Source organism: Vigna radiata, chromosome 8 (genome assembly GCF_000741045.1).
Source record: "Vigna radiata var. radiata cultivar VC1973A chromosome 8, Vradiata_ver6, whole genome shotgun sequence".
Lineage (NCBI taxonomy): Eukaryota > Viridiplantae > Streptophyta > Magnoliopsida > Fabales > Fabaceae > Vigna > Vigna radiata.
Genome location: NC_028358.1, coordinates 32,906,401 through 32,928,677, shown reverse-complemented (window position 1 = coordinate 32,928,677; position 22,277 = coordinate 32,906,401). Strand labels below are relative to the sequence as shown.

At 33.1% G+C, this 22,277-nt stretch overlaps 2 protein-coding genes across 3 annotated transcripts; both read right to left on the bottom strand.

The window, feature by feature from the left end:
- Positions 1–4,377: 4,377 nt before the first annotated feature.
- LOC106772586 (transcription factor UNE12) lies at positions 4,378–8,924 on the bottom strand. 2 transcript variants are annotated; one of them, XM_014659086.2, is made up of 7 exons: positions 8,203–8,924; positions 7,949–8,095; positions 6,590–6,739; positions 6,329–6,394; positions 5,966–6,031; positions 5,432–5,509; positions 4,378–5,120 (listed from the first exon to the last, which is right to left on the bottom strand). In XM_014659086.2, exons 1-7 carry the CDS (start codon positions 8,545–8,547, stop codon positions 4,890–4,892), a joined length of 1,083 nt encoding a protein of 360 aa, XP_014514572.1. In that variant the 5' UTR covers positions 8,548–8,924; the 3' UTR covers positions 4,378–4,889. The 2 variants fall into 2 exon arrangements, with proteins under 2 accessions (XP_014514572.1, XP_014514573.1); XM_014659087.2 differs by having other exon boundaries at positions 4,462–5,120; positions 6,590–6,715; positions 8,203–8,923.
- Positions 8,925–13,308: 4,384 nt separating this feature from the next.
- LOC106772417 (light-inducible protein CPRF2) lies at positions 13,309–19,829 on the bottom strand. Its single transcript, XM_014658810.2, has 6 exons — positions 19,289–19,829; positions 17,056–17,152; positions 16,545–16,761; positions 14,548–14,623; positions 14,299–14,424; positions 13,309–14,080 (listed from the first exon to the last, which is right to left on the bottom strand). Exons 1-6 carry the CDS (start codon positions 19,652–19,654, stop codon positions 13,685–13,687), a joined length of 1,278 nt encoding a protein of 425 aa, XP_014514296.1. The 5' UTR covers positions 19,655–19,829; the 3' UTR covers positions 13,309–13,684.
- Positions 19,830–22,277: the final 2,448 nt, after the last annotated feature.

Here is a 22,277-nt window from a genome sequence, read left to right as displayed (position 1 = left end):
AAATAAAAACTGACAAAAAAGGGCCCATTGGACCCCTAGGGCCCATTCCATGCTAGCAACCAATCCCGGCATTTCACTATTTACACCCTCGTGTGGTGCGAAATTGACCACATCCATTCTACTAACTTGTAAGACATTGGTCCTACCTACGTTAGTGTCTCTTCTGGCCCCTAATCCCTCCTTCAATGCCTCTATGTCCTGCTACTACCATCACTGTTACTATTTATAGGTACCATTATTGAACCACATGTATCACATTAATATTATGAGAGTGCTAACCAACATTTTTCTTTTAAGTTTTATAATAATATTAAATATTTTTTAGCAATATTTGAAATATTTTTTTAAAAGATTTTTTACTTTACAAAAACATAAATTTCAATTGCTTCATTAAAGCGTGCTAACGACCTTTTTCTCTAATTATAACACTAATAAAAAAATTGCTAACTTGTCAAGTATTTTGACCTTTGATAATAAGACAAGAGAGACGGAAGATAAACCTTAAATACTACTTTAATATCGAAGAGATATCAAACACGATTCCTTAACCTTTATTAACTATTTCTTCATTTAATAATTTTGTAAACAACGTAATTATAACTAATAATGTAATTGTCAAATTACAAAATTTAGATAATAGTGGCATTTCCAGACTAAAAAGCTCGAAATGGTTGAGGAATCGTAGAAGCAAAAAATTAAGGTAGTTAAGGCATTGCTTTGTTTGGTGTTCATTTTATTGGAAAACAGAAAAAAATAAATAAAGTTTTTATATCAAAGAAAAATGGTTTTGTATATGAAGGAGACAAAACGTGAAGTTGGTTGACTTATTCATGTTACATTTGTCTCAGCAACACTTAAAAATTTCAATTTATCTTGAAAATTCTTTTATTTCTTTTGAACATTGTTCATGACTTTACGACAAATCATCTTGAGGGATGACATCTATAATTCGATCGTTGTATGAATTTTTGAGTTTTTTGTACTCTTTTTGAAAGGTCAAAGATGCATTATAATTTTTAATTCAAAAAGTGGTTGGGGATAGGTAAACAATCACTTATATAATAAGTTTTCTCAAAAGTGGACAAATTATAATAAATTAATTCAAACATGTAGCAGTGTTTTAGAATACTGTTTAGTTTAATCTTTAAAAAGTCAAGTTATTATTTTTTATGGGGTGGAAGAAGTAACAGCCTCGTAAGTTTATTCATATTTGGGCCAGGACATACCCAAAACAACTCGATGTTGATCAATTATTGAATTCTGCTTTCTGTGGGCTAAATGGGCCGTTGGGCCTAAAACAAAAACCTGTAGCAACAAACACAGCGTACATTTGCTCGGAGTAGAGTTTCATATTGTTGAATTGTGATATGGTTAAACAACTATCTGTGAACATTATTTTGATAATTGATTATATGTTATAATAGAATATAATAAAAATTATTTTTTCTTTGGGTAAGATTGTGAGAACCAGGATTTTTAATAAAATAAATAAAACTCTTAAACACCTCGTTCAGTAGCTCAAACCCATTCTCTCTTTAGAAATTTCCTTCTCCAACTTTCTTTGTCTTCTCTCTACCCTTCACACTCATTCAGTCATTGCATGTTCTATTAGGTGGTACCTAGGCACTCCTAACGCCAAGAGCTTCAAGTTTCACCAATTGCTTTCTCCATTCTGACCTGTAAGTGGTTTCCCTCTTCTACTCCTATGTTTGAACCCTAGAACATGTCGTTCTACTGGTTGCATGTGCATTGTTCCTTCCCCTTTCTGTTTTCTGCAAGATATTGAGCTCTAAGAGTTGTCCTCCATCACCATTTTGTGGTTTGTAGGGTCTTGTTGCGTCTTTGCTGTGCAAGGCACTATTGAGACGTTCCTGTGAACTGTGCAGTTCAACTCCGGGTAAGGGGAGCTGGGGTTTTATTCTTTGATTCTGTGAATTAGCGTGTACATGAGCTAGGATTCTGTTTGAAGTTGTGAAGTAATGTATGTGTGTAATTTGCTTTGTACGTTGATGCTGTTTGAGTTGAATGTGATGATCTTATATGTAAGAACGTGTGCTTCTTGATGTGTGAATGATGAGACTGTAAATTTATGTTTATGAACTAGTATAAGTATGGTGTAATGCTGGAATTGAGTTGTTGAGTGAGGTGAAGTTGTTGTACAGGCCATTAGATTAAATGAATTGGGTGTGTTAGGTCATTTTGAGAGGAACTGAGATAGCAATTTTGAGCAGCTGATGTCTAGAGTGTATTTGGGTGGTTGGGATAGTCTTATCAGGAGTATTGTGATATGTTTGAGTTACTAAGTTGGTCAAAATAGGTGTAAAGTGGTAGAATTGAGTTTGAGGTCCTTAATTTGTGGAAGTTGGGGTTTTGGAGTAAAATTTGAGTCTTAATCACTTTAGATTAGTAGTCTGAAGGTTTAGAAACATTTAGGCAAGTCTAACTAAGTATATAGCACAATCTAAGGGGGTAGAAGTTGAGAAAAATAGTTAGAATTGGTAAGTTTAGAGTGAGTTGCATAATTCTCAGATTATGCAGACTGGGTGAGCGAATCCATTCGCTTAGCGAGTGGAGGAAAAAGGGGGTTTGCTAGGATTTTAGCTGAGCGAGGAGCTCGCCGAGCGAATTATTGGTATTTTTTTGTATTTTTAGCTCAGCGAGGGGCTCGCTGAGCGAATTATGGGTAATTTTTTTTGGTATTTTTAGCTTAGCGAATGGTGTGCGCTGAGCGAATTATTGAGTTTGAAATGTGCTATTTCCTTTTCTATTTTGCTTGATTTGAAATTGAAGCATGAGTTGTATTAATTATGATTAATGTATGATTATGTCCAAGTGTATGAACATCGAAAATCATGAGTTGTGTTTCAAATTGAAAGTATATGGCTATTAAGGTTGTGATTGATGTTGAATGTAACAAGTGTGGTTATTGGACGTAATTCCATGCTTCTCAAGGAGAGGATTCATTGTGGTCCCCTTATTGGACGTAATTCCATGCTCCTCAAGGAGGGGATTCATGGTGGTGCCCTTATTGGACATAATTCCATGATTCTCAAAGGGAGATCCATGGTGGTACCCTTCTAGTAGTGTGTAGAATGTTTGCATGGAAACTCAATTTTGGGGGTTATCTTGAAACTACAATGGTCAATCATTCTCAAGTAAAGAAGATTGCACCATGTGGTGAGTGGTAGCAGGAGGTCTTAGTCTTGGATGCTTTCAGTATGCTCCAAGGCGTGAAACAGACTAACCTCTGGAAACAGATTGGTAATAGCTTTGCAAAGCAGTAGATGCCACCAGAGTGCATAAACCGCCGTAGTTCGACAATCATTTTAGTCTGGACGAGTCAAATCATGATTTTACAAAGATAACCATAAATTATTATTTTCATATTCATAAAAGTTGCATTTTGAATAGTTTCAAATAGTTTCCCACTTTTCCGATTATTTAACAAAATATTTATCTCAAATGTGTATGATTTCTTACCAACACGCACCTTTCTATTTATTTATTTTTTCCCATTCTTTATATTCAGTTGAGAATTTAAAGTGATTGTTCAATATTTAGAAATGAGATAGATTTACAAAATTATGTAAAACAATGATAGTTGTTTCCATTCCGAAACAAAGAATTTGCATTTAGCTTTTGAAGGTGATGTCAAATCACACACATGTTCTTCCGGATTTTAAAATAAATATTTTTCTCCCTTATCATTATGGTAAAAGACATATTCACATCTTCTTTAAGTTTTAAATATGCATCCACTTTTCTTATAATACATATAATAAATAAGATTAATTTTTTTTATTTTATCCAAAAACGGTTTATTGGAAATTTTTCAATAATTTTCTATAAAAAGTAGTTATTTAATAAGTAAAATATGTAGAGTGATTACTTTATTAAAAACATAAGAGAACAATACTATCATTTATTAAAAATATGAGAAAAGTAAATAATTATTTAAAATTTAGTAAATGTCATTCTATTAAAAAAAAATATAAGTGTCTGGTTTAAAATTAACATGGAGATGAGTATCATTTGATATAATATCTGGAAAAATACGTCGATAAAATTTATCTTCTTGAAACGATTTCTTTTTTTTCTACTTTCTTTTTGTAACAAGTATAAAATTTCTAACTAAAGATGTAATTTTTTGTTTCCCATAAAATCAGGTGAATTGATATTTGATACGATTCTAGGATGTTGACGGTGAAATGAAACAGAGTAAATTCTATTGTAGCATTGAGCATTTTGTTGATGAATATTATAAAAATAAGAAGATAAGGTTTTGCTGAGTAAATTAGCAAAGTTGTCATTTTCGACTTTCTGAGGAAGCAGTCGGTTGAGTAATCTGGCACCTAATTTTATGGTGGAATTCACTTGTTTTAGAAGCAAACAAAACTCAATATGTCTTTATTATTTTAAAACAGCTTTAGCTTTTCCAATTATCAGATGCTTCCAAACAGCTTTACAAGGTAAGTAACCATATTTTAATTCAAGTTGTATTAAAGTTTTCTCCACATAAATCATGCCTACCCATTCTTTCCTTTTAAATGGCCCCACTCCCCACTCACTAAAATTCAAAATACTAAGAAAAGAGCTTCCACTACAAATATTTGGTCATCCACCACCAACCCCACCACAGATATTTGGAAGAAAACCATCAACAAGGCCATTGAAAATATTCATCTTCACTGTGACAAGGACATGCTGTGCACTTCTGGTTTTACACAATAGGAAAAGCAATTACTCCTTCTTTGACAGAACTTGAGAAGAGTGAACAGCTGCATCGACCACATATCCTTCTCCATCCAATCACAGAATTATATAAGAAACTATAATACCCTTGTCATAAAGGAGGAAGAAATGGGACCAAATATGGCTAAACAAAGTTATCAGTGACTGTTTGATTCAGGCTTGATCACTGTTGATGATTCTGATTGAGGCATACGAAAAATGGCTGAGGCTAGAGATATGGGCATGATGCAAAGTGCCTTGGACTGAAGAAATTGCATAGCTGCACCCACGTCTTCTTCCATAAGTTTAGCAACTTGTTGTTCTGTACCGTCATTGGACCACTTGTCCCAGGCTTGCTCATTGGCTCCACCTTCTATGTCCTCTCCTTGCTGATAGGATCAATAAAACTATTGTGAGAACCAAAATAGAAACATGTGTATAAAGTTATGAGAATAACACCATAAAAATACAAAGAAGACTTAAAAAAAAATTAACATAAAAATTTACATGTGTAGTGCGCAGTGATATGATTGCTATGATGTTATCTCATATCCCGGTTTAGATACGTACCGTGGTACAAAAATTTGCAAGTGGTGCTTGAAGAAAATAAAGTAAAAGTAGACTGAAATGATAAAAAGGGTATGAAACTAAAAAAGAAGAAGAAAAGTAGCATTTCAAACAGCTTTCGAGTATTTATCACCTCCACTGCAGAAAGGGGAACATCAGCCACAAGTTGAGCAACTGCACCAGCTCCCCCCAGTCTACTCATGCTCAGGACCTGTTTCAAAATATCAATAAAATTAAATGATATGAAAAGGACAGAAGGTTTATTAATCTGTTTTGTTTAGATAATTGCTAAAAGGAAATTATGTTATGCAGATTAAAAAAATCTGGTAGACATCTCTTGTTCAATTGAGGCCTCGTTGCAATGGGAAGATCACACACGACAAAATGTGTCTACCATGCACACACACACTCCATATAGATGCGTATGAATATTTCACAGTATTTAGTATTTATGTACACTACTGGTACGGATAGTCAACAATTTGAAACAAGCTTCTCAAAAATAAAATCAAGTAAAGCTCTATCACATGCCTGAGACTGATTTCAAAAGAAATCAATGGAAGTTCAACTTAACTTTTCTACAGGAAGAAATTTTGAATATAGATTAAGCGTTCATGGAAACGAAGAAAGTTTTACTGGAATACACATTCTCTAAGATCTTCCATACCTTAACCTGGAGCCTTAGGAACTTGACATAATCCACAATTTCATCAAGCATCACCGCTCTGTCCGTCTGCAACCACAAAAGGATGCATCTTATCAAGTACAAAACCGTATATCTTACTTTCTCAACCCATTATTTTGAAGGCTTTATAAGCATTCACCCTTGTGTACGCTATTAGAAAGTTTTAACATAATTGTTGTTTATAAAATGGAAGTTTCTTAGGAAACACAAAGAAATGATGACTTCTAAATGAAGAGAAAAAATATAAATGGTATGTTAATCCGAAAATATCAGCATAGAAATCACAATCCAAGAGTGTGAATAACGGTGAATTCGCATAGCAAATTTGTTATAGTGAATCCAAACCTTATTGATGCTGGGAACTAACTCCTGCAATGCCTTCATTCTTTCGGCAATTCTTTCGCGACGCAACTATATCCAACACAGATGAACAAAAACAAAAAAGATGAATTGTTATAGACGGATAAGACGAAGGAATCTAGTAAGCATATATTAATATCACTAATAAAACAATCTAGTCTGCAGTGAATAGGCTTCTTTTGGTTGTTATTATGTGAATATTGAAGCATGTAAGTTCTAAGAATAAGTGTGTTCTTAATTAATTACCCGTTCAGCGATACTATGTGGATCTGTGGCTTGCCCTCTTCTTGCTCTCACACGAGGGCGAATGCCAGGTGCTTGTTGGGTACCACTCATAGACGCTGGACCTCCACCTCCCTGTCCTTGAAACGCCTGCAATTTGTATGAGATCATTACCTAAATAACATCACATGGTAACTCAATAAACATAATCGAATATTACCTTGATAATCACCGTTACCAAGTAAAGGAATATTGATAGTTATTGAGTAATTATTTCAGAAAGTTGCAACCTGTGGCATAGTATATTCATCCAAATCTTAAACTAAAACAGAAGATGTCTGTTTTATGCATGCAGGCAAACATATATGATACTTTACGTGGACATATAAATACAAGTATACCGCCGCACCAATATTTGAATATTTGACGCATGAAAAAATCCACAAGAATAGGACCCTTCAACATTCTAAACTAAAAAAAATATTTTTATCGTTTTTCTCTCTCCTTTTGGAATTTATCTTTTAAAATTTTGAATTTAGGTTTTAAATTGAAGAGGGAGGATCCACGGCATTAATATCAGTGTGTCCATTTGTTAGTTAGCCTTTGCAAAATGTCAAAATTTCATGCCCTAACAAAATAGAAATACATGTCAATAGGGGTCCCACCCAGTACAAGGGCGTTGAAATTAAAAGAAAGTCTCGCGTGACCGTTGGCTATTGACCTTTTGTATGAGTACCTATACATGTGTATAATTTTTCTTCAATAATCGGTGCGATTTGGAAAAACGTATTGAATTGTAGAAGAAAAACGCGTGGTGAGAAAGTATACAATCTACTTCTCCTAATGAAAACAAGCACAGAAAACGCGTTGTCGGAAACCAAACCCTCAAAACAGAAGATGGAATAAAGAAAAAAATGCTCCTAAAATCGCATAACACATCCAACAAACTTCGTACCCATAAAATATATAAAAACGACGTAATAAAAAATTGAGCATAAAACAAAATCTGGGAATTTTTTAAACACGAATGCAATAAAAGCAATGATTCTTGGAATGCGAATACTGTGATAGAGAGTGAAATTAGCAAAGGGCAAAATTGTAAAGCATGGGGTTTAGTTTAGTAAAAAGAAAAGAAAGGGAAGGCATTTCATAAAATATTAGGATTAGTTAAATTAAGTATTTTATTGATGATAAAGAAATGAATGAATGGTGAAGGATGAAGCACTAACTAAACTTCCACAGGCATCTCTTCTTTATGCATTGTAAAGTGACCCAACTTTAAGGTTAATGTATTATAATAATTTGTCTTTATATAGGTAAATTATTCGGTGACGCGAATACATTTAATTATTATAATTAATAATAAAATAAGATGTAGTTTACCTGTTGGTTATGGTGGTGGAGGTGGAGCTGTGGCTGAGGAGGCGGTGGAGGCGATGACAGCGTGGGGCGGACAGAGGGAACAAGAGTAGGACTATGCAACTGCCCAAAAGCTGAAAACAAACCTCTCACGTGCATCGAATCGCGATCCTGCACACGCACAAAAGTTAACTAAAATTGTAACGAAAAGAATAAAATAAAACCATTCTCTAATATGCATGCCAATACTGGTATGAGAAGATGTGATGGATGCTTACGGTGATTGGTGGGGTAGAAGAGGGTGATGAGTTGTTATTATGGAGCGTGAGGTGTTGATGATGGTGGTGGTGATTATTGTGAACGGTGGGATCAACATTAACAACGTCGTCAACTAGGTTTCTGGAATCATGGTGGCTTAGAAAGGCAGATTGCTCCAAATTCAGGCCCAGAGGCATCATTCCACCACCTCTGAGAGCAGCGGCAGTTGGAGTTGTGGACCCCAATTGCAGCATTCCAACGTCAGTGGCTACGGTTCTGCCATATCCCACTGGAGCTTCAGGCACTGCTAAGATCTGCTCGAAGAAATCATCTCCCAACCCCTCCGAGCTACTGTTACCTGCCATCTCTAACAACCACCTAGTGTCTGAAATTATTAAGCCACCCCTTTCTTATTCAGGCATTTGCTGTTTGAAAAACAGCAAGAGCGGAAAAGAAGGAAGGTTGTTGCCTTGTCTTGTTGCGGTCTGTGAAAATGGCGGATGGTCCGAAACCCGATGACCCGGGAATGGAATATGGGTTACGGTTTCCGAGAATGTTTTGCGTTTGTGTCTTCTCCCGTGGAATTTGAGAAGTGAGGGAAAAAACAAGAGAAAAAGAGAGAGAGAGGATTGGATTTGGCAGTGGTTTGCTTTGGATGGGTCTTTAAATTTCAGAGTTGAAGCTTTTCAGCTTTTGCTTCTTCTGAGTGCTTCTGACCACGCACGGAGTAGAGAAGACAAACTAGTGCGCTCTGCCTTTATTTACACTAACCCATACATATACATTTACATTAACTAATCAATTTTCATCCAAATATTTTTTATAACACCTATAATTTTTAAATTTATTTAACATTAATTTTAAAAAAAGTACAAAAATTTATATTTCTGTAATTATTTTATCTTATCTCTATGAGAAATGAATGTAGAAATGTTTCGTGATATTATAAACTTTTTCTTATATTATTATTACTATTTTTTTTAGTTATACGATAGTATAAAATAAGTTTATATAGTCGGTGCATGATTTACAGTTATGTGTCATTTTAATGTATTTATATGAAACTGGAAAAAAATTAAATATACATGATAAAAAGATATATGTTTCTAATATATTTTTATTACATTTTTTCAATAGCTTTTATAAAGTTTGTTTCATCTATCATTCATTAAAACTTTATATTTCGCGCTTTTATCTATTTCTTTATTCAATTATTTTGTGGGGTTTGATCATTTAAGTAAAGTTTTTGTCTTTTTTCTCTCTAAAAGAAAAAAAAAAGATATGTGCTTGAAAAAACATATTAATAGAGATACGCGTGGACTCACAAAACAAAAATGTAGGAAAGAGTGACCACCACTGCGGACAGATCCAACAGCCTGATTAGTGAGAACAATTTATTTAAATTAATAATAAATGCTATTATCATTATATATATAGTTTGATAACTTGCATATATCTTTTTTCAATTGGTACATTTTAGTAATGAATATCAAATTTTAGTAAATAAAAATACCTTCATATATTATGAATTTCAAGTTTTAAGATTGAGTGTATTTGAATAATTTTCATTCCTCTTAACCATTTTTCTTTTAATCTCTTTCACTCCAACATTTTCTCCATCATCCCTATTGTAGCTCCAACTGAAAAATCAGAAACATTCGCGTAATCCTAAACCAAAAATTAGTAAACAGTCATAATGAACTTGTTAGCTCTTAGTTGCACCAAAAAATTACTTTTCAAAGTAAATCACATCATTAAAGTTTATTTTGAACAATTCACATCTCTAACTTGTGTGATCAATATAAACATGATGTTGTGATTTTGATTTATCATTTATTGCAGGAGTGAAATTAAGAAAAACAAAACACACTAGATTTCAAATTGGAATTTAAACTTAATAAATTTATTATCATCACACTCATTGTTTAACTTCTACTCCTTTCATTTCTATGATTTTATCAAAATTGGAAACTAAGTGCTTTGCACCTATTATGAGTTAGATGCTATTGTCTTTTCGTGGGGGTTCTTATTTCTTTTTTTAAAAATTATTGAAATCATTGTAAATTTAAGTTTTTTACAAATTTAATAACAATCAATGTGAAAAGATATAACACAACCCTTCAATCAAAAATCAACGTCGACATCATCAATTATTTTGTCATTAAAGTGAAAAACAAATGAACAAACAAAACAAAAACAACAAATTGCGATGTCACGGGTTGTTGTGTGTAGATGTAAGAGAGGATTGAGACCAAAGAAAAAAATTAGATAAGTGAAGAAAGTGGGTTAAGGATAGGTGAGTGTTTATGATTTTTTCAGTTGAAGCTAGAGATGACAGAGAGAATATTTGGAATAAGAGAAATGAAAGAGAAAAGATGGAAAAAAATAAGGGATGAGAGAGAGGTGACTAAGGGTTAAGAGTTTCTTGTTTAAGCCATAATATATGGTGATATTTTTGTCTATTCAAATCCGATGAAAAAATAACATACACAAACCCATATATATATATATATATATTCATGATATGAGAAATTAATGTATTTATAGTTTAAAAGTGTGTATCATATATATTTATTAAAAGTGTCAACGCTTTTTAAATATTTATATTATATTATAAATTGATCATGTATGTAATGTAAGAGAAAAACAATTACAGTAATAAAAAATAACTTAATATTAACAATAAAAAATATAATATAATACAAAAGAAAAAAGAAGAAACATATAAAAATTTTATAGAATATTTTAAAATAATAATTATTACTAAAAGATTTAAAGATAATCAATTAACAATTATATTTTTTTAAAAATTAAATAATAATTATATTGCAAAAATTAAAATCGAAATAAAAATTGTATATATAAAAAGAGATTTCTTTTTATATATAGAGGTATAAATGGCATAGGTTTGTTCGATAATAAAAAAAAAAAAACTTTTTCAAAAATATTTCTGTCTATTAAAATTTGTAAATTAAAAAGAGAAAACTATTAAATGTAATTTTAAGTCATCATTTTTTTCTCCAAAAGTATACTTAAAAATATATTATTATTTTTTCTTTAAAAGAAAACACAAACGATAATGGTGCTTGTTACGTGCACGCCCACGCAGGCGCTTTTTTTTTTCCTTCACTGGATAGAGATTTTGAACCAAACTCACTTTGATTATTATTTTTTTTTGGGGAATTAGCATTTGATGATTAAAACTTTGAGGTTTAACTCAAAATTAATGAAAAAAATATTGAAAATTAGTTTAGTATGTATAGAAGGATAAAAATGTTGTTTACATTAGTTTAATGAGATCTATAATTGAAGTATAATTATGTAGATACAAAGATCTTATATGAAAATGAATATTGATTGATGGAGAGTGATATAAAAAATAAATGAAGTGAGAGTGGTGTACAACGCATCATACTTTTAAAAGAAAGCAGCTCCAATTTCTCACTGTTTTTTTTAAGTAATATTTTATTTATTTTGTCATGCATATTAAAATTGAAAATAAAATTTTGACCTAAATAAAAATACTAATAATTTTGTCAAATTGGATTAAACTAAACTCTTTATAAATGTTTTTCAATTTACGCAACATTAAGAAATGTGTCTATTTGTAAATTGTAAGAAGAAGAAAGTAACAATGAGAGCAAAGAAGTTACAAAGTGTGAAATTTTCTATAATTACACCATCTACCGTTTAATCAGATTATGTTGTTCATTTTCATCCATTTAGTTTGGAATTCGTTAGCTTTTGGACATCAAATTTATAATTTTTTTAGTATACATTTGAAAATTATACATCTCTACTTGATTTATTTCTCTCAGCAAGGTATTATCTCTTCATAGTACTCTTGTCCTATTTATAATATATGTTCTAATTTCATGTCTGATTGAATAAGTCAAAATTTATTTCTTTCAAATGGTTTTGATGAGAATTTGTATAAGCATTACTATATTCCTTAAATAAATCATATAATTAATGAGATTAAATTCCGTAAGTTAATGTTGTCACAAAAATTGATTGTTTTTATATTCATATATTGTTTATGTTCATTAGAGGGATGACCGCATTTTTCTAATTAAATTTGATCTAACCAATAAATAAATAGTGAAAACACTAATACTATACAACAAAGTATTTATTGAATCCTATGACAAAAACAATACACTTAATGATTTAACAAATACACATTAATTAAATGTTGAATATATTTGGTAAAGTTAAAAATTAGCAATAGTGTATCGGTTGATCTAGTCTTTCAACCCTCTCCCTTTCAAACATATCTATTAATACTTATTTATATAAATAAATAATTAAGTAAATATATATATATATATATATATATATTATATTTTACATCATAATAATTTTTATTATTTTAGAAATTAATGTATATACTTATTATTTTATTTGAATTTTGAATATTAATTAAAATATTTAAACTTAAAGTAATTTCATTCAAAATTAGAACTATTTATATTTTAAAGACAAAATTCAATTCCAGAATTATTAATCAGGAACTAAACAATATTTTAAACCTTAAGAAAATACGATAATAAAGAGGTTTTCCGATAATATTTTGCCATAAAAAAGGTACGAAACAATCCTTTTTCGTTGAAAAAAATAATACAATAAAATCGTCATATTACTGTTATTAGATAACAGAATAAGAAATATTTTAAAAACATAATTAAAACGACTCTAATATCTTGTGATACATAAAAATTGACTATTTAAAATAATAATATTTTAATTCTATTAATTTTATTTTTTAATTTAAAATTCTAATACAGGTAGTGGGATACTTCTTTCTCTATCAATAGTCTATTAGGAGTTCAATCAAGCGTGGTTTAAATATTTATTTTTTATTTCATCCTTCGATATCTTTTTTAAAAATAAAAAATATACGATGATTGACCTAAAGATATCTAAAATTAACAAATTTGAGATCAAAATATTGACAGTCTCACGATTGACCTTCACAATGTCTACGACGGATTTAAAATCAGAATATTAAGTCTATCGTAAAGTCCATCACGCCATTCTAAGACATCAATCCTTAAATTCTCCATTGGAGACTCCAAAGCGAACTTGTGATATGTCATAGTATTATTTTTCTTTCTAAAACTCAGTAACTGTCAAAATGATTGCCAGGAATCATAATTTTCCAATATGAAAAGACTTTGTACAGAACTCCCCTGATTGTTACACTCAGTTTATTCAGACTCCCCGACTTTCTGTAAGACAAAATGCGATCATATTGGAACTTACTTGAGGGAAATCGTAGGCATTAAGAACTGTTAAAACTTAGCGGCTGTAAAATATATTTCATCTTTTTTTGGGGGGAAAGAACAAGAGGCGAAGTGCACCAATTGAATCCAGACTCATGTGATCCATCAAATTGATGTACAGTGTATTCCAGATGAATATGGCTTTAGTTATGAATAACTAGCAGAAATAACTGTTTGATAATAACTTTCTGGTGAAGCATCCAAGAGATTTGGCTACTTACTGCTCCCCATTAGAGGGAGGTCCACAGGAATCCACACCACCACGAATCCGCTTCTGAAGATGTTCCAAGCTAGCTACCCGCTGCAGGGAAGCAGTTTGACCCATCTTGTTCCCACCTGCCACTGCTGCAGGGTTCTGCTGCACATTTTCAATTGAAGACATGCCCGCCAACCCATCGTTGACTATCGGATCATGACTGGGAATAGGATTATTAGATGTGGGTTGATAGAAGTGATGATGATCATCTTGCACAGGAACAGCTGCATCGGCTGAAGTGTCTGAAGGGCTTCTTCCATCAAATAACGTCATGCCCAATGATGACATGTCAGACATGGCATGAACCATTGGGTTCAACCCGGTAATTCTTTTGACGGTCTCTTCAGCCATCTTCACCTAAAAATGAAAACAAGGCAGGCAATGACAAAACATGTCAGATCTTTGTCAATCCAGGTGAAGCAATTGGCAACGTAACTTTTAATGTAGATTCTCTTCACTGTGAAAAAATATGATCGGACACCATTCTTCATCCAACCGATGGAATTTGAGAGGAGAGCCTGTAGGTTTGCGCCTAATAGATTTAAATTAGGCCAAGTATAAAGTAGGACCATTACCTTTGCTCTTAATGTTTCCACATCAGCTTTTAAAACTCTGTTGTCAACAGCAGATTCACTGTATTTCTGACTTACATCAGTAAGGCGCTTCAACAAGGTAGAATTTTCACCTCTTAATTGAGAAACCTATGATGATAGAATAAAATGTCATAAAGCACCTATGTTTTCATGTGAGGACTAATCATCTAACACACATGAGGGCGGAGGAGAAACAATTCAATTCTATAAAATAAAATAAAATACACAAACCTGTGTTTCTAGGTCAGTTAAATGAGCTTGCTTTCTTCTTCTAGAGCGCCGGGCAGACTCCCTATTGGATAGCATCCTGAGATATTAATGCTATTAGACATTGACCAAAATAGAATTTGTTCCCTAGTAGAACAAATCAATATCTAACACTAAAAAGAGGGTAAAACTGGAATCGATCTTTGAAAAAAAGGCTGTTCAGTAAGACTTGCAACCAATATGAAATTTGTTCAATCCTACCGTATAAACGAGGAAGTACATGATCCGTTTAAGAACAATGTAACAACCTCCAGGGTTCCACATCTTCACATCTGAAGTTTCATAGGAAAAATGTTCAGGCATTTTTTTCATACAGATTATCACAATTTGTAGGGAAAAAAATGGAGTAAACAGCATCACTCTTGTTTCGAAGTTCTAACGTAATACTTTTTCTGGCATGCCAATCACTTAGTTTACAAGGCAGGAGCTGGCAAATCCTATGAGTAAACAAAACACCTAAACCACTCTGAACCAAGGTAGTTGAATCAGAATTCAAATTATAGTTAAAACAAAAAAGTGTTCCTTTTTTTTTGCTTAATAATCAAAATTCAAATAATAGATTTTTTTGGGTTTATTAACTTATTGCGTCACACAATTTGTTCATTTTTTCAATTTTTTCCAATAGTTTATTAAAAGTTTCAATTTGGTCCACTTTCCTGAAATTGGCTAATTTTTTCCCTTCATTAACACCATCTATATGCCTGACGGAAGAATACATTATAATCTCTTTAAGGTGGATATTGCAGTTAATATAATGAATTAATTAATAAGTTAATTTAATATTTAAATATTGAAATCGGAAATTTTCAAAAGCCCGTGGTCTGCATGTGCAAGAAAGCCCATTGCAACTTCAAATTAAGAACATCTCTATTGCTGGAAGCTAATATAACAAAATTTGAGACTGTAGGTCTTAAAGAAGACCCTGGGTCATAAGAACATAAAATCATTTTTCCCACAAAAAGTAAATTAAAACCTTGTAATGACTCTAACAATGGAGGTGACCTTAAAACATGGGAAGTAAGCGGCACAGTTCCCATTACATTTTGACAGCCATGTGCTCCAAACAACACATAAATGAACTGAATTCAAGTAAAATCAACAATAAGCCACATATTTTAATAAATGACTCTAATAAGAAGATCTTATAAGACACATATTTTAAACTTATGACCCTGCAAAAGAGATGCCCTCATAAGCCAAATACCCCAGCAACCCTAAGCCAAATGAAGAAGAGCACCTCCACCTAATCCCATGAATGCCAACAGTTTTTTGAGACCTCATTTAGTCCTTAACAGACACATCAACAATAATAACATCATGTTCGCATTGCTTAAACACTGTTTCCATCAGATTAACAGAATGGCAAACAGTGACCTATTTTGTAAAAAAATGAGACCAAATTGAGGCTTTCAACAATTGGGTAACAAAATTTTGAAAAAACAAAAACGGGACTAAATAAGTCATTAAGCCTAGACTTGAAGATAAAAAGATAATAACCAGTAATTGGGAATCCAGGCACGGCATATGCAACACAGAAGTTAGAACTGCAGCACATGATTTGTCCACCCAGCACTGGCTGCTGTTTTTTCCTCTTTTTTTTTTTTTAAGCAGCAGAAAATGCCGCTCATGCCAGGGGTGACAGCCTCAGAAAAGTAGTTGAATGTAACAACTCCTTCTGAGGCCTAACAGAACTTACGTATGACAAGTGTTACACTTCTCCAGATCGCAATTACTGAGATTCAGGTATGAATCATGATGTGATTCAAGTATGAAAATGATTTGCTCACTGATTTTATCACCAGATGCTTGAATCATATGGAATCGCACTTATTGTATTGCAAATCATGCAACACTAATGAGCGTGCTGTGAGCACAATCACATGATATTACATTTAATTCCTGCGTATAAAAGTACCAGCATTTTATACAATAAAAACATGCAATTTTTAGAATGTCGTTACCTCCTTACTCTTTTTGCATCAGCTGGGTCCATGTCGTTCATAGATGTCTCTCCCTCAGCATCATCATCATCTGACAGTTCTCTTGATGATCCACTTGTTGATGGTCTAACTGCAACAACAGGTTTCTTTTGCGTGGAAGGTATGGAAGGCATCCCAACTGGTACTTTCGTATCTTTATCTTGTAACTTAGATGGATCATTTCCAGAAGGAATAGATCCTACATAGACATATATGTTTGACATAATTCAATAAGTGTTATCTATACAAAGAGAGATAAACTGAACCTGTACAGCTGCTCAAAAAATTACTAAACAGGTCAATGAAAGAAGGAAATAGTGTTCTGATCAAAATAAAATGGTAAATACAGATTATGCAATTAACCCACTCGTGCAACTGCAACTAGATACTAATTCATTACATATTCAGCATTCCACAAACTCTATTTCACTGACCATGTATTGTCATTTAACCCTTTTAATACATGTATGCATAAATATTTACCAATTCAAACCTTTAGATGTAGTCTGAGATCCAACTTGAGAAGGATCGATAGGCTGTGATCCACCATCAGAAAAAGGGGCTGGCTCTTGAGATTTAGCCAAAGATGCCTATTGCGGAGAGTAGAGAAAAAAAAATTAGATACTGGTTCAATTCTCAGTGGGGAAAGATGAGAATAGATACAAATAGAAAGCCCTTCATGGAATGCATTGGAGACCTTCTATTTGGACACTTCCTCCTAATTTTTTATAGCTATTTGTTGAAAACACATGCTTTTAAACTGAATTTCGAAGGGCTAATTAATACTGGTGTGTACCCCAGGAAGTACAGAAACAGGTAATAAACCTCTAATTTCGTATTCAAACTATTATTCTGTCTCCTAAATAGTTCTTAATGTTATAAACCAAGGCTATCCAATCAAGATTTGGATTCTGAATTTCTGATTGATTATTTTAATTGTAAATCATAATTTGTAATCGTAAGATGTAGAGAAAAATTACTTCAAAAGAAAGCAACTACAGCAAGATGAATATGAGGGAAGGAAGTGGAACAAATCTCATATAGACAATACATGGTGTTCAATGCAAACAATTTAAGCTAGAAATAGATAAAACAACTTAAGTCATATAAGACAAAAACTATTAGTTATTGTAGTGGAGGAGGGTCGGCTGGACCGACCGGATCAGGAACGCTGGAAGAAGGCCGGACGGCCGGGTCGCCAAAGCCATAAGAAGCAATGGCGACTTAAGCACTGGACGGTATGGATTAAGTGGGTGTGGGGTCGAGAGGGCATTAAAAGGTTTTGATGAAGATGTAACGGAAGACATAGCGAATCAATGAAATTAATGGTCAGTTATGAATACATCTTCTATAAATAGGAGCAGCAGGACAGGTAAGCTCTCTCGAATCTAGTAATAAAAAGTTGATCCTGTTAACTGATCCACTGACTTGGGCGTCGGAGTGTTCTTATTGCAGGACCTTCCGGGTGATTCATAAAGGCATCTGGAGGACGACCGGGTCGGGCGATCGGGAAAGGGTCGAAGAGCTGGTTCGGTCTCGGGCTCTAAATACCAAAACAGTTATATATGAGTTTGTGCAATCCTTATTTTAGAAGAATGGAAATGAAGCAATTAGGCTAAATAGAGCAAGAGCATTGAATGGATGAGTGATTAATTAAGTAGTGGAATAATCATTTAGGAAAAGTTCACAAGTATTCTTTCAATTTCTTTTAATTGAAAATTTAAGCTCAAATGAGGTTTTAATTTTTTTCACAAGAAATGATGAAAAGGTAAAAATAATCACAAGCAAGCCCAACTGCCCGCCTGCCCCCGCCCACACAATGAATTGTTGATTCGTCTCAATGATAAGAAATTATACAAACTAGAAAAGTAAATAGTAAGACTCGGATAACTAAAATTAAAACTATTGAAGAGATTTACTAACATAAACCCACTTGTCTTTTAGAAGGAGTACGTTAACAAGATGCATCCAGATGTTCTTCAAAATTTATGATATTTATAATTTGCTTACGTCATCCTAAATAATAAGTGGATCTATGTTAGCAAATCCTACGAGCAATTGCTAGTATCCTCCAACTTGGTTTATAAGGAGAAGTATGTTTCATTAGAAGGAGTATGTTATGAAGCTACGCTAAGAAATATTTCAGGATTAATAATAGTTATAATTTGGCAATGCACTCCGTCCAAACTACAAATTGGTTTACATTATCAAAATCCCTTTAAGTAATACTTAAATATTGAATCACCAGTTTAATCGCTAAGTCGAATTTAATGGATTTTTAATATTTTATATACTATTAAGTGATTTGTTCTACTTAAAGGACCACTTATGAGAGAAGGAAAACTGCAGAAATGGATCAAATTGGCGGCTCCCTTGTAACCGAATAGTTGCACCTGAATATGTTACGTATCATATTAAGATTTTTTTCATTCAGAATTGAAATGGCAAATTCACTTTAAGAACAACTCTGAAGTGTGGTGTGATTCGACGTTTTTCTATTTAATCTAAAAACACGACATAATCGCCTTTTGCTCCTAGATAAATAAGCAGACCCCAGTGTGCAAATAAATAAACAAAAAAATGCATGCAAGATAATTGACCGAAAGACGAAGAACAGTTAAAACGCAAGACAGATCCAAATCAGAACCAATGGAATCGTTAGATTAGCACATGCGAAGCGGAGCAGAAAATGAACGATGACGAAAGGTGAAGAAGAAAAGGATTACCCTAGTCATGGCAACAGCTGCGCATGCAAGGTTGAGCTTGCTCTTGAGGAAGGCCTGGTACTCATCGGAGTCAAGGGGTACGGGAACAGGGGCATTGGGCAAAACGGCGGCGTTCTGGGGAGGAGCAGGGGCAGGTTTGGGATGATCGTCGATCTCGACAAAGACGACGTCAGTGGCGGCGGCAGAAGCAGCCGTGGTGGCGGAGGAAGGAGAGGGGGCGGAAGCTTCCTGGATGAAGCGTTGGAAGGCCCACTCGGAGGCGCTACGGCTCATCTTGGAGGCCTCATCGGCGGCGGAGACGGGGATCGGCGGCGATGGCCAGAAGTGATCGGCGATTTCGTCGACTGAGGAGAACACCCTATCCATATCGTATGTTACGTCTCCTTTGGTTTGATTGTGTGTGATGTGATGCGATGGGAGGAGGCCGCGCTATACAAATCGAGAGCACCGGGGCATATAGGTCAAAATCGTACACCACTGGGCAAAGACATTCAATCTTTCTCTTTCTTTTCTTTTTCAATTTTTTTCTCTCCTATCATCAACCACTGATATTATATAACCCACCAACACAAACTGGAGCTAGTTTTTACTAAAATAATATTTATAATTATTTTCCTGCATGTATATTTCCAAATCATCTTAATATTCTGGAAAACAAAGGACTACAAATAAACTTACATTACAAAAAATATATACACTTTAGTGCTTGAGAAATATTAATTATGTTTTCAATGTAATTAATTATGTAGTCGATTTTAATCTCACACTTTGCATGTTTGGAATAACTTAAGTATCATCATGAACATTAAGGTAATTGAATAAAAAACTATGACCTTCACTTTTATAAATTAAAACTAATTACATGCATTTACCAACTTTCATGTAATATTTTATTTATTTATATTCTCTTTCACTTAATTCAAATAACTGACTTTTTATCGTCTTTTATTCTTTTATTTCAACTCTCACCCTCGTTTGCCTTTTACTGCCTATAAAAAAAATAATATAAAGGTTTAATGAAAATTCATTATTATGCCTTGAAAATAATTTGCTTAATCATTTTTCACTATTTATTCATTTATACTTTCATGAAAATCAAATCAATTATGGACCTACCTTCAAATATTTTTTACATGCTTGTATTTTAAGAGCAAAAAATAACTGCGTGAACAAATTTTATTTTAAGTATTTAATGTTTAATGTAATTTTACATATAATTGGTACATTGAAAGAGATTAATATGATAAAATTGGTATGAATTTTGTGAGAAGTGTATGATGATTGAGCTCTATGGAGTGTTACAACTCAACTGACATGCAAGTGATAATTCATCATTGCATGCACCATTCAATATCAATCAAGTAGTGTTATGTCAAACAAGCAATCTGCAAGCAATAAATTATCACTTCATTCACACTTCAATGTCTTTCAAGCCTTGGTTTTAATGCTAAAGTGATGACTTGTGGTTAGAGAAACAGAGATTCACTTTCATCTAATACTCCAAATGTTCAAGTGATGAAGAATTGATTGCTTAACATTAAGGTGAGGCAGTGGTGTGCATGAAAACTAAAACTTGTTGGAATGTGGAGTAAGTATCCATAGAGCCTTTTAAGTTTTGCTTAAATGGGGTGTGGTTACGAACTTATTGGATTATACAAGTAACCTAACTCAAGTAGCGATTCAATGTTTCGGTGAGTGAAAGCTTAGACTAACTCTTTCTACTTTAGACATGATTAAGCTCCAAGAGGAGATTTGAGAAAGACAAATATAATGTGAATTCATTATCATTTAAAGTTGTTATTGCTTAAGTTCATCACAAAATAAAAATCATCACAGCATATTTTAAGTTTAAGATCTCATACTTGTCATCAAACTTTCTTCATTCCTAAACTAAAACAACAATCCAATTCATTCCAAAATAAAAATCAAAGACTAAACTATGTTCTCCAACTGTTTTAGAAACCCTAAAATTGGGAAAAATCCATAATTAGTTTTTGAGCATTCATATTTTCTTCATTTTCAACAGTGGTGCGGTGGTGCGACAGCGATAGTGCGGCAGCGGTGGTGCGACAGCGGTGGTGCGGCAACGGTGGTGCGGCAGCGGTAGCGTTCTCCAATGGCAGCGGTGACACTCTCCAACAACAACGGTGATGCTTTCCAACAGCAAGGTGGTGCTCTCCAACGACAGCAGTGGTAGTGTAGGAAGATGGTTGCACGAGAGAGAAAAATGGTTGTAAAGAAGGTTAAAAATGCTTTTGAGATGAGAGTAAAGAAAAAAATGAAGAAACTCATTTGTGATAGAGTAAAATATAGTCTTCTTCGCACACAGAGAGAGGGAAAAATGAACGAGGATTTTGCCGCTCTTTTTATCGACGGATTTACCAATGGATTTTGTTTGTCGGTAACTATAAGATGAATTATCGAAAGATTTTTGCCGACGGTAATTACCGAAGGATTTTGTTTGTCGGTAACTATAAGATACATTACCGAAGGATTTTGGCCGTCAGTAATGACCGAAGGATAGTTTCCGTCAGTAATTACATTTTTTACATCCGTCGTCAAAATCCATCGGTAATGCATCATTTATCGATGAAATTATTTTCGTCGGTAAAATTCCATCGGTAATTCCATGTATTTTTGTAATAACCTTTCTGATCTAAGAGTATAGTCAAAGTCAAGAATAAAATGCGAGGCTTGTGATTTATTTTTACTTGGTTAACTGTGTACATCAATCCACGATAACCATATCACCACCCTTTATTCCTTCATGTCAATGTATCTTTGTAAATATCTATTTAGTCCTTAAAATAACATTATTTTCTCATCCTTAATTTCATTCACTAAATTTATTTTGCAATCATCCTTCCATGTTAACTTTGCATATTGAAATAAAAATTTATTCACAAAATTTTAGGAGCATAATAACTACATTTCAAACTTCCCAAAAATTTTAAAACAATCAAAATTATAAGACAACCATAGAATTCAT

What these genes read in the sequence shown, in the direction of transcription:
- LOC106772586 (XM_014659086.2), bottom strand. Translation starts at nt 8,547, where the DNA reads ATGGCAGGTAACAGTAGCTCGGAGGGGTTGGGAGATGATTTCTTCGAG. An exon ending in TCCTAAGGCTCCAGGTTAAG is followed by an intron (nt 5,510 to 5,965) that starts GTATGGAAGATC and finishes ATTTTGAAACAG; the next exon opens with GTCCTGAGCATGAGTAGACT. An exon ending in TTCCCCTTTCTGCAGTGGAG is followed by an intron (nt 5,121 to 5,431) that starts GTGATAAATACT and finishes TGATCCTATCAG; the next exon opens with CAAGGAGAGGACATAGAAGG.
- LOC106772417 (XM_014658810.2), bottom strand. Translation starts at nt 19,654, where the DNA reads ATGGATAGGGTGTTCTCCTCAGTCGACGAAATCGCCGATCACTTCTGG. An exon ending in CAGCTGTTGCCATGACTAGG is followed by an intron (nt 17,153 to 19,288) that starts GTAATCCTTTTC and finishes TCTCCGCAATAG; the next exon opens with GCATCTTTGGCTAAATCTCA. An exon ending in GATGCAAAAAGAGTAAGGAG is followed by an intron (nt 14,624 to 16,544) that starts GTAACGACATTC and finishes TTAATATCTCAG; the next exon opens with GATGCTATCCAATAGGGAGT.